The 10,795-nt window shown below is 40.4% G+C and overlaps 1 protein-coding gene across 1 annotated transcript; it reads right to left on the bottom strand.

Annotated features, from left to right (window-relative positions):
* Positions 1–219: 219 nt before the first annotated feature.
* On the bottom strand, positions 220–9,350 carry preb (prolactin regulatory element binding). Its single transcript, XM_080039164.1, has 10 exons — positions 9,208–9,350; positions 7,014–7,201; positions 6,437–6,638; positions 5,626–5,864; positions 4,700–4,780; positions 4,471–4,598; positions 4,146–4,319; positions 3,314–3,386; positions 2,988–3,147; positions 220–1,436 (listed from the first exon to the last, which is right to left on the bottom strand). The coding sequence occupies exons 2-10, from the start codon at positions 7,146–7,148 to the stop codon at positions 1,342–1,344; spliced, it is 1,287 nt and encodes a 428-aa protein (XP_079895290.1). The 5' UTR covers positions 7,149–7,201; positions 9,208–9,350; the 3' UTR covers positions 220–1,341.
* Positions 9,351–10,795: the final 1,445 nt, after the last annotated feature.

Raw genomic sequence — 10,795 nt, 5'->3', positions numbered from 1 at the left:
TGTTGTTGACAATCATTTGGTTATGTACAAATGATATTTTGGTGTTATGTAAAATGGCAGGAATAAAATGAGAGAAATAGAAAGGAAGGGTTTTTGTTGTTTTTATTTGTAGATGCTCTTCAAAAATAAAGTAATTTATTATTTATATATGTATAAATCAGTTGGAGGTATACAGAGACTCTTACCAGGATCAGGAAGCATTAAAAAGACCAACAGTGATTTGTTTAAGCTACCTTTCATATTCATGTTTTATTTCCTCCATTATTTCACCGAGTTAGTTACAATGATACGGGCGTCATTTAAGAAAAAAATCCATTCACATTTTTCTACATCTGATTGGCAATATACAGTATATTTGCAATCAGAATGTTGAGATGAAATTCAATGTCTTCATAAAAGGAAGGGTTAGGGTTAAAGTAAAGATATAATTGTTTAGACATTTACACCAGCTCACACTTCTTATGTACTCATTTCAACTTTGTTGATATTTTTTCCCATATCTGTTGCCCTGTATTCATTTCATGATTATAATGAATGATCCAATTCATAGATGTTGAAACATTTAATTATTTACCTTTTACAATCAATTTGGAATTTAAAAATCCACCCTGTGTTCCAAATTACAATCTTTTTTTTTTACTATACTACATACTAAAGCATGCTGGTTTGCATACTGCAAAATGCAATTGTATGTACGAGGGCTTCCGGGTATAATTTTTGGCATGCTGTATTTGACATGCATGTATCGGGACATCCTAAATCTTTTTTTTTTTGGCATACTAAATAGTATGGAAGCATTGGTTTTGGGATGTAGAGCCAATGTGTGCAGCCCCTTCCAGAGGACTGTCTGCTCTCTGCTGCGCCCCAGTGGATGAAGTGGAAACAACACATTAAAAGCCCGAGAAGCAGCTCAAAGAGAAACTGCTCAATTCAAAGTGTCTACGTGTAAATAAACAAAAAACAAAAATCAGACACATAATTATGTGCCAATTATTTATATGTTTTTTTTACATGGTTACTTAAATATGTCAATAAAAAGATCACATCCTTTAAACATTCGTGAACCTGAACCCCTTCCAACTCACCGACATGAATCAAAAAATTATAATAATTATTAAGAAGAATTGATAGAGATCAAAGAAAGTAAAAATCCCAGTCTTTTGATTTCACTGGATTGAACCGATTCAGAGTTAACAACCCTGAGTATGTATCTGAAGGAAGGACGTTTTCAGGGCGCCATACAAGCTGCTGGGAGTCCTCACAGAGCTGTTAGAATAGTGAGGGAGGTAAAGCCACGTGAAGATGTGTCCCAGCTCCATCAAGCCAAACCCTTAGCATGATTTAAATGAATCCAGGGAAAAGGTATTGTAGCAGGAGGACCGTCCCCACCACCATCAGGCCACAGAAGAACAACACCAGCCAGATAGGGAAGGATCCTGGAGAAAACAAAGGAAAAACAATCAGTGTGTTTCCATGGGACAACTAGATTGGGACAACTAGATTGGATTAAGAACGTGCCTCTCGAACGGATCGCGTCACTTGTCTGAGTATACATGGCCTTTCAAATATTCGATAAATGGCCGGAGCAAAGCTGACTCCGCTATGCTAGGTGGCGCTGTAGCCCTTTCAACAAGTGGTTATAGAGCCACGTCCAGTCCCTTTCCGGCAACAACACTACTATATTACGTTGTCTCCTTCCACCTCCCTGCCGAAATCCTCCGCAGGGATTCTCGAGCGAGCGCAGAACGAGAACTCCGATATGAGATATGCGATCCTGTATACATGCAGGTAGAATGCCGACTATGAACGAGTTGTCTAGGTGTTCTTATCCGACTTCGCTTGTCCGTTAATGAGCCGATTTGTGTGCGAAGTAGATCGGATAAAGGTGTTTACATGCATTTTACAAGTCCTGTTGAGGTCTTAGTCATTTATTTACCCGATTATGAGTTTGCATGTAAATGCACTGAGTGTGACAAAAGATGGAGTGAGAAGGTCTTAAGCCTGGTTTCCACTGAGCAGCACGGTACAGTTTGGCACGGCATGGTTCTGCAGGGTAGGGGTGGGAAAAATAATCGATTTTCCGATTAATCGCGATTCTCTCTCGAACGATTCCGAATCGATTCATAAAAGTTAATAATCGTTTTATAGTATTTAATATTAGTATTTCCTGCGCCACTGCGCATGCACGCCACACAAGTGTGAGTTGTTAAAAGTGGCGACAAAAGGGCAGAGAGCAGCAAACCCATATGACCCACACTGGCTTTGTGTCTGTTTACGTTTTTGTATGAGAGCTGAATTCCAAGCCATACTTTTTTCACAATGTGTTGAAATGACATAGAAAATAATAAATAATTTTTTTTAATAAATAAGAAATCCTATAGAAACATGATTCACAAGAGTAGAAAAAAAAATAAACTGAATCGGTTTAGTTTTTACACACTTCCATATTGTGTTGAAAGCTGCATTGATTATTGCACTGGTCATAGAATGTCATATTTGTGACAAGAAAAGCTTTTTCTCTAATACAATATTAGAGAAGGTAATTCATCTGTTGATTGTATTTAATGATCATCACACAAGTAGGAAGTGATTAGCAAACTCTGAGTAGCAAACTCAGATGTGTATATAAATATATTTTTGAAAATCACACATGGGTATGTACGTAAAAAAAAAAATTGCATCGAGATGCATTGAGAATCGATTTTGAATTGAATTGTTGACCTCGGAATCGGATCGAATCGTGAGGTGCCAAGAGATTCCCACCCCTACTGCAGGGCCACAGTAATTCTAGACCTGGCTGGCGTTTCCACTGATGACGGTAACCTTAATAAGAAGTTCATGTCGGACGTTGATAGTGACCATAACTGTATATACTAGGGGGTGTGCACATGTACACTCAAACCGCACCGAACCAATCCGAACTGTACCGTACCAGTCAGTGGAAACAAGGCTTTAGGGTCTTCATTGGATGAAGATGCGGGACTTACTTCGGTTGGTGACAGCGTGTATTTGACAGCGGCTGTCCACAGCTACACTCAGCATGGCCGTTTCATTGTTCCCTTTGAGATTTTTGCCTTTCATTGAGTCAGGCAGGAAGGCCAGGTCCGTCACAACGATGCCGTGGGACTCCTCTACATAATACAGCCTCTACACACAGACAGACAGACAGACAGACAGACAGACAGACAGACAGACAGACAGACAGGCGCACACACACACACACAAAGAGTTAAGAGCAAGTTATCATCTGTAGGGCTGCTTGGTTGATTTATGCACCTGTTAAGTTTAAGATGTGTGTCCAAAATGTCTTTACCTGTAGGGAGAATGCAATGTAGATAGCCACTGATCCAGTCACAGTTCCAAGGCCGAGAAATGTTCCAGAGTCACTATATGAAAGACAAGGTTTAAGTTAACATCTTAAGTGTAGCAAGAAATTAAAATCCCATAACATAGGGTAGGAAAGTGGCTGAAAATACAGAATATCACAGTACTTTTAAAAAGGAATAGTTCAACATTTTCCCTCTGTAGCTTTTTGCTTCACTGTAGCTCAAGAAAAGGCGACAGAAACCGCTCCTGTAACTGTGCGTGCATTTTTTTCGTATAGAAATGGGTAAAGGTCACTCATCCAGGTTAGCTTAGCTCAAACACTGGTAGTCGTGGGGGAGCAGGTCAAAATAGAAAACTTTACAACATCACCGGCCGATATCAGAAACATGTGAATTGATACACTGTGCTCCTTTTTTTTCCAGTAGCCTTGTTGTCAATGCACGGTTTGCTCTTTACTGTGATCATGAAAGAGAAGTTTATTGTTTGAGTCAACCCGACAGGAAGGATTTCATATCTATTTAGGTTCCTCTTGACCTTATGATGAGTATCAAATGGGAACTTTCCCCAACATATCTGATACGAGATACCAGCTACTCAATGAGAAAAATGTAGTTTTTGACAAAGACACCAACAGCATTTCTGCCAGGGACCTGCAGCCATTTTCACTAACTAAGAGTACAATGGTAACAACTGATGAGCAAAGAGGGCAAATGCTATCAGGCTACATAAGAACCCTACCTTCCTTGTGTCTAAGGCCAGTCTCTATGCTAGCATAATGCATGGTTTAACATGTTAGAAGATGAGACCAGATCAGTTACCTTATAGCCACAGTGGAGATGACCTCAGAACCACAGGGGGCCGTTAGCATGGGCAGGAAGCTCTTGCCGTCCCACTTGGTGAGGTAGCATGGGGGAGGCTTTCTGTCTCGCTTGTGGGGGATCTGGACTGTGTAAAGTCTCAGGGCGTCTTTTTGGTCTTCTACCTTTCCAAACCTGAAACGCAAAAAGAGGATACAAACATGTCGGTTTACTCTCAGGTCATGGGTACGGGTATGGGTATGGGTATGGGTATGGGTATGCTGAGGTGGATAGCTTGGATGCTATGGTTTACATAAAAGAAGACCTGCTGTTTTTTTCCCCCCACCTGCAAGCCATATATCTATAAGTCTTCTCCGCTATGTGAGGCATGGTTTCAAGCCATTTCAGAGCCATCGCCAACTGGTTGCCACTCCATACGCTGCAGGCAAAGTCCCGGCCGACAGTCACCAGATGCTGCGCGAGAAAACACACAACGACACATGTTGATCATTACTAACCAATGGATGTAATCTGTCATTGTTAGGAGCCTACACTGAATACTGATATGTTCTTACCTTGTTCCCTGGACTTATATCCAAGTCTTCAATCTCCCCTTCGTGTGCTTTGAAGTCATACTTTTTCTTCAGTGACGGGTACTGTTGGAAGAAGATACAAACATGCATAATCCAATGAGCAGTTGATTATATACATGTGCTTATTGAGGGTGAAAGACAACATACATATAATCAATAGCTGAGGGTTGTGTGCTAAAGGGGCAGCCAACTAGCTCAACCAATTCAACTCTAACCTTGAAGTGGATGAGCAACAACAGCCAAGATTATGTTTTCACCAAAACTGGAGACTTGAGGAGTTGGTAGATGTCACACATGTCTCGCTTTTTTTTTTTAAACTATAACCAGCTAATAAAAGCATATATCTTGGTGGATACAACAATCCAAAAGAGGTTGTCTCTATTCTCACCTTATGGTCCATCACTAATATAGGGCTTTGGTGCAGTAAATTATCTATCATATATCCACATCCGCAATTGTTGTCCAAATCCCTTCTTGTGAAAATCAATGTGGATATCTCTTTACGATCTGCTGCCTGTCTGTACTGTGTGTGTGTGTGTGTGCTCACTGCGCTGAGAACAGATATCTAATGTTAATAAGCAGCCTAGGCTTTGTAAACTGGTATGTAATCAAAAGGGACCAACCGTAGCTATCAACATGCACGTTTACAGAGCCTATAGGCTGTGTATTAACTCTGGATGAATAGGCAGCGCACACACACACAGTACTGAAAAGTAAGCAGCTCATGAGGGGATATTCACAGATTTTGACAAAAAGGTGATTTTAACAACAAGCCTTCGCCAGAATCGCTGAAGCGCCAAGAGTCCAAGACGACTCCAAAATGAATCAAACTAAATCGGGACATAATACACAAGTGGGCTGGTCTAAAGATACCATTTAAGTGACATCAACGACTACACATTGTTTACCTCCCAGACCCGGATGTGTCCGTCTGTTCCTCCGGTCAGCAGCAGGCTGAGGTCTGGACTGAAGCGGACCACCTTCTGCAGCGGGTCCTTAGGGTTCAGGTCTGACTGCACCTCGGCCAGACTAGACACAGTGATCTGAGCCGTGTCATCCTTCATGTCAGACGCTGCACCGCCATCTTTACCTCCTTTCTCTCCTTTCCCGGCTCGTCTCCTGGCGTTACCCTTCTGCCCGCTGTTCCCTAAAGGACACGGGACAGGAGTTACTAAGAGGCCCGTATGGAAAACACAGTTGTTGTTTTTTTGTTGTTTTTTTAAGATAATCTTTTGGGCATTTTGCACTTTATTAGACGGATTTGGAGAGCCATAGTTGAAATGTGGCAAAGAGGGGAAGACAATGTAGAGACCTGCAATTGCTAAGGCAATCAGGCATTTGTGCTAATTGAAAAGGCAGTTAGTTCCATTTTCAGTTTATTTAAAGTTTTATTTATTGATATTATGTAAAAATGCTAAGCAATTTTTTTTTTTACCAAAATGTGTTATGTCATTTTATTAGGATGGATTTCATAAAATTGCTATAAATCAAAGTATCGTTCAGAAAACGGTATTGAAGTCAATGTTTCTCGGTATCTGTACCTACTGTATATCAAAGATTTATCAACAAAACCCAGCCCTACAAAAGAGAGAGCTCCTCCCTTCAACCATGTCTACCGTTAGATACTATTATTATATATTATCCACTGAAACTCTATAGTGCCACAGCTCAGCAGGTACAGTGTGTGCTAAGTTGCTAGCGGTTAGCCCTTAGCCTCACCATCTTTAGCATTGGCAGCAGCAGCTCCTTCTGTCTGTGTGCAGTGTTTGAACCTCATGAGACTACAGCTCCCATCCTGCCCGGCGGCGATCACCCCGTCCCCCACAGCCATGTTCATGGTGGCGCGGGTCTCTGTGTCATGAGCGTGCAGCAGACTGGCACTGTGCTGCTGCTCTCCAACCAGCTGCAGCTCGAGGAAGTGCTGAGACACAGACACACACAGGCTGGAGAGTCATGAAAAGAAAACAAACACACACACACACACACACACACACACAACACGGATACACCGATACACACACAAACCCTCACAAAATACTGCCTGTTACCATAGACTGTATATAAGCCGGTTAACAGACACATAATACAGCCCATTACATACACACGACCACGCACACACACACCCCCACACGCAGGTTTTGCTGTCACAGCGGTGAGGGTGTGTAGTCTGTGATGGTCTGGATACCACGCCACAGGCTCTGCACGTCTCTGCTGTCTTTGAAGTGTCTGGTTCTTTTTTGCATCCTATTAGAACAAGTGTACTAATCAGTGAAACAACTTGATCCGGAGTACTTACCACAGCATTCTTTATGCCTGTCTTGGAAGCCCCGCCTCCTCCTGCAGTGATCACCAGACCTGTCTTGGGGTCCACTTTGATGGAGTATAAGGGAAAGGGGGCTCTGTACAGATCTGGCATCCTCCTCCTCCCCATGTTGTTGGGCAAGTCACTCACACTTCTTCTGAGAACCACTGCATTCAGCAAACCTGTGTATACAGTCAGGTTATTAGTGGCATTATCTGCTGGGGGGCGCTGGGAGATCACTACACACTTGGAACTATGGGAGTTAACACATACACATATTCGTATTCGTACCGTACCGAACTGCACCGTACCGCAATAAGTAATTATGGCGTGAATAGTGTCAAGATGACGTAAATATGCCAAATGTACAGGCTTGTTTTGATTGCGGTGAAGAACTTGCACTTTTATTTGAGAAGTATTTTATTTATTGGCCTTGGTTGTTGTTGCAGCAGTATTTTCTTTTCTATACTGAAACATACCTATAGGCTACAATTGTATTTAATGCTGCACAGTTTATTTAGCATTTTTCCTCTTAACTGAGAACCGTACCGTACAGAACCGAACCGTGACTCCAAAACCGAGGTACGTACCGAACTGTGACTTTTGTATACCGTTAACTTACACCCCTACTTGGAACTGCTATGTTTAATAGGTACATGAGCAAGTTCAAACCGGCAGCCATTCAGTTGAATTGGCACAACGCATACACGTAGATTCTGTCTAGGTGCTTATAGCAGACACTTCAAAGTACTCCACATACAATGACCTAAATATTGTCGACGAAAATCGAAACATCTGAGTCAGACACTGAAATGTTTTGCCAGTCCTCCAATTGTGTTCATAAGTATCAGTGACACTACTGACCAGTCACTGTTAATGCAGCCAATATCAGCCAGGGGAAACATCATCTGTACTTAAAGGCCTACTTCACCGGTTGGAATATGAAGGTGTATTGAACTCGGAGATCCTATGAAGTATAAATGTGCAATTTTTTTTTTTTTTAATCGGATCATCCTAGCCTGAGAAAAGGCAGAAAGAGTGTTTTATGGTCTCACTGTCTAAACCTACATTTCTCTTTCTGTGACAGCACATTTATACTTCATAGGATCTCCGAGTTCAATACACCTTCATATTCCAACCGGTGAAGTAGGCCTTTAAGAATCAATGTAGCTGATCACTTTTACCCCTCTAAAGAGCACAATGTTCTTCAATATTGATACATATTATTTTGAAATCCCATTAAGCCTATCTGGTTTATAAAAGATGAACATCACATTCAGTGTTATGGCTGATGGTGACGTTCTACATAGAACCTTATACCAATACCAATATATTCATTTTAAATAAATATTTAGACTCAGATAATGACTTCCCAACTGTTTTAGCGAGGGGGATTTGTTTACATTTGCAGTTAATTAACAAAACTACATGTTATTCTTAGTATTGAATAATTCTATCATCATATCAAAAACTACATTATTTTGAGGCACCGACCTGGAACCAAACGTAAGACTAGATTAGGGTTGTAAACAAAACTGTGGGCCCCTCGCTGTAAACAACAGCGGAACAGTAACTTGTACAGCAGCTTTCCAACTTCAAACAGTGTTCCAGGGATCCAATTGTCCTTTGAGGTAAGGTCGTTTATTCAGTTATGCGAATTCACCTTATTATTAGAAAATATTCACTTCTCTGACACAACCAAAGTTAGCCTACTTAGTGAACCTTTAACATCATGACAAATAGGCTAAATGTATTTTGTCAAGGATCCCTTAAACTAATTAAAATCATAAATAGTGGAATATAAAAAATGTGGTTTCAACTAGGTTACGAACGAAAACACCAATGAAACCACACCAGCTGTATCAAAGTGATGACTGTGTGAGTCTGTGCAGGGTGTCAAGTGAATGCAGCAGATACTAGTCCACTGCTGTGTGAATGGAACGTTAGCGTTAGCGAGGCTCATCGAATGAGCCCGGTTACCACGGGCTATGAACGCCCGGTGACTGCAAAACGCTGTTTTTCAGCACTAACGTAAGAAAACGTAAATGTTTTGTTGCAACCGCTATGTGTTACCAATGTGTCAACATGTCATCATCGTTTTTGTTAACATTAGCTGTACAGTCAGCACTAACTTAAAGCCTACTAGCCTGCTAGCTCTTTCAGCTGATTCAATTAGAAATTTCCCTACCTTTGCAATTGGCTCGGTTTTCTCTCGCTGTTAATTTATAAGATAGCTATGTAATAAATCTGATGATTTCATAGCTGTCAATGACAAAGGCATATGATGAGCAAGAAGTGCTAATAACTAGCAGCTAAAGAGCCCCACCGACACTTCCTTACACGTCAGCATCGCACGCTGCGTCATGACGTCACCATAAGGACAGCTAGGCTCATGCGTTTGGCAACAAAGTTGCCTATATTTCACAATAATAATAACAATTTTGCCCAAAAAAAACAAACATCTAAGGTAGGTCTGCTGTACATATATGAAGAAATGATTGACTTCTTTGTCAAGTATCTTGTCGTGTTAAAGACTAGGAACCAATAGGGTCCAAAAGGTTGAAGAACATTCAACAGGAAACTTGTCCAAACCATGGTCCATACCTGGAGCTTTGTGTTTCAATGTTTTCATTGTAATATTTCATCATCAAATATTTGCTTTTTGATCATAAGAACAGTTCAATGAAGTTGGATCTTTTAAATTGTTTTGTTTTTTTCTTATTTGTATACATTTTCAGAGACAGGCTGTCCTGAATGAACATAGTAGCCGTAGGCCTACTTATAGCCTATAGGCCTACTGCATCTACGTATCTAGCCACCTCTTTGTATTGTCATCCAAAGTCAAATCCTACAAGAAAAAGACCAATTTAAATACATTAACCCAATCCTCAAGTCCCTGTTTGTCACATGATAGTAAACACATTACAGAGCCTATCCACACCATGCAGCATGATGAGGTCACCTATTTAATCTCTCCCAGCCAGACCAAACTACAGCTCGTAGTACCTTTGTACAGACCATGAACTAATTACCACAAGGACGGGGTGAAGCTGTGACCATACATTACACCATGAAATATCGATGGATACAGATCTTTTTATATACATTGCAGGTTCAATATCACATAGGCTTTGTAATGTTATTGACGTAAAAGAGTCGACTGAAAAAGGATTTGAATATAATATATTGAGCTGACATTTCAATAACAATGCAATACAAAGTTAAAAACTGAGAATGTTATGGTATCTTATCTGAAAGTTGTGTTTCTTTTAATGTATACATTATAAACATTGTTTAATTCGATTTATATTAACTTAATTATATTAACATTCTAACGGATCAGGTGTGTCTTGTGTGGCTAAATTTGTTTAGTGTTGCACTCTTGCACTCTTTTAAAGTCTAGATGTGGGTCTTTTCTGGACTCAAGTCATGTGACTCAAGTCCACACCCCTGTTCACAATTAAAAGAAATACAGAAGTTGTTTTAAATGTATCCATTCATAAGTGTTATTAAACCTAAGGGTGTAGATCATTTGAATAAGATCATTATTCAATGTATCCCCACTTTGAGTGTAAAAACTAATGCATCTATTTTGGCTTTCCAAAATTGAAAGATGCTTTTGGAAAACTAGAACCCAGTTCAACCCACTTTTACATTTTATTATGACAGCATTCACATGTCGAAATGCGATGTATTAATAAATACATTTTCAGATAAACCTGTAAACATTTGAAGCAATAGTAGCAGTATTCTGATTCTGATGTACATCTCCTCAA

The sequence above is a fragment of the Ammodytes marinus genome (assembly GCF_949987685.1).
Source record: "Ammodytes marinus genome assembly, chromosome: 13".
NCBI lineage: Eukaryota > Metazoa > Chordata > Actinopteri > Uranoscopiformes > Ammodytidae > Ammodytes > Ammodytes marinus.
Note: the sequence above shows the minus strand (reverse complement) of the source record. Positions and strands in the feature narration are given on the sequence as shown.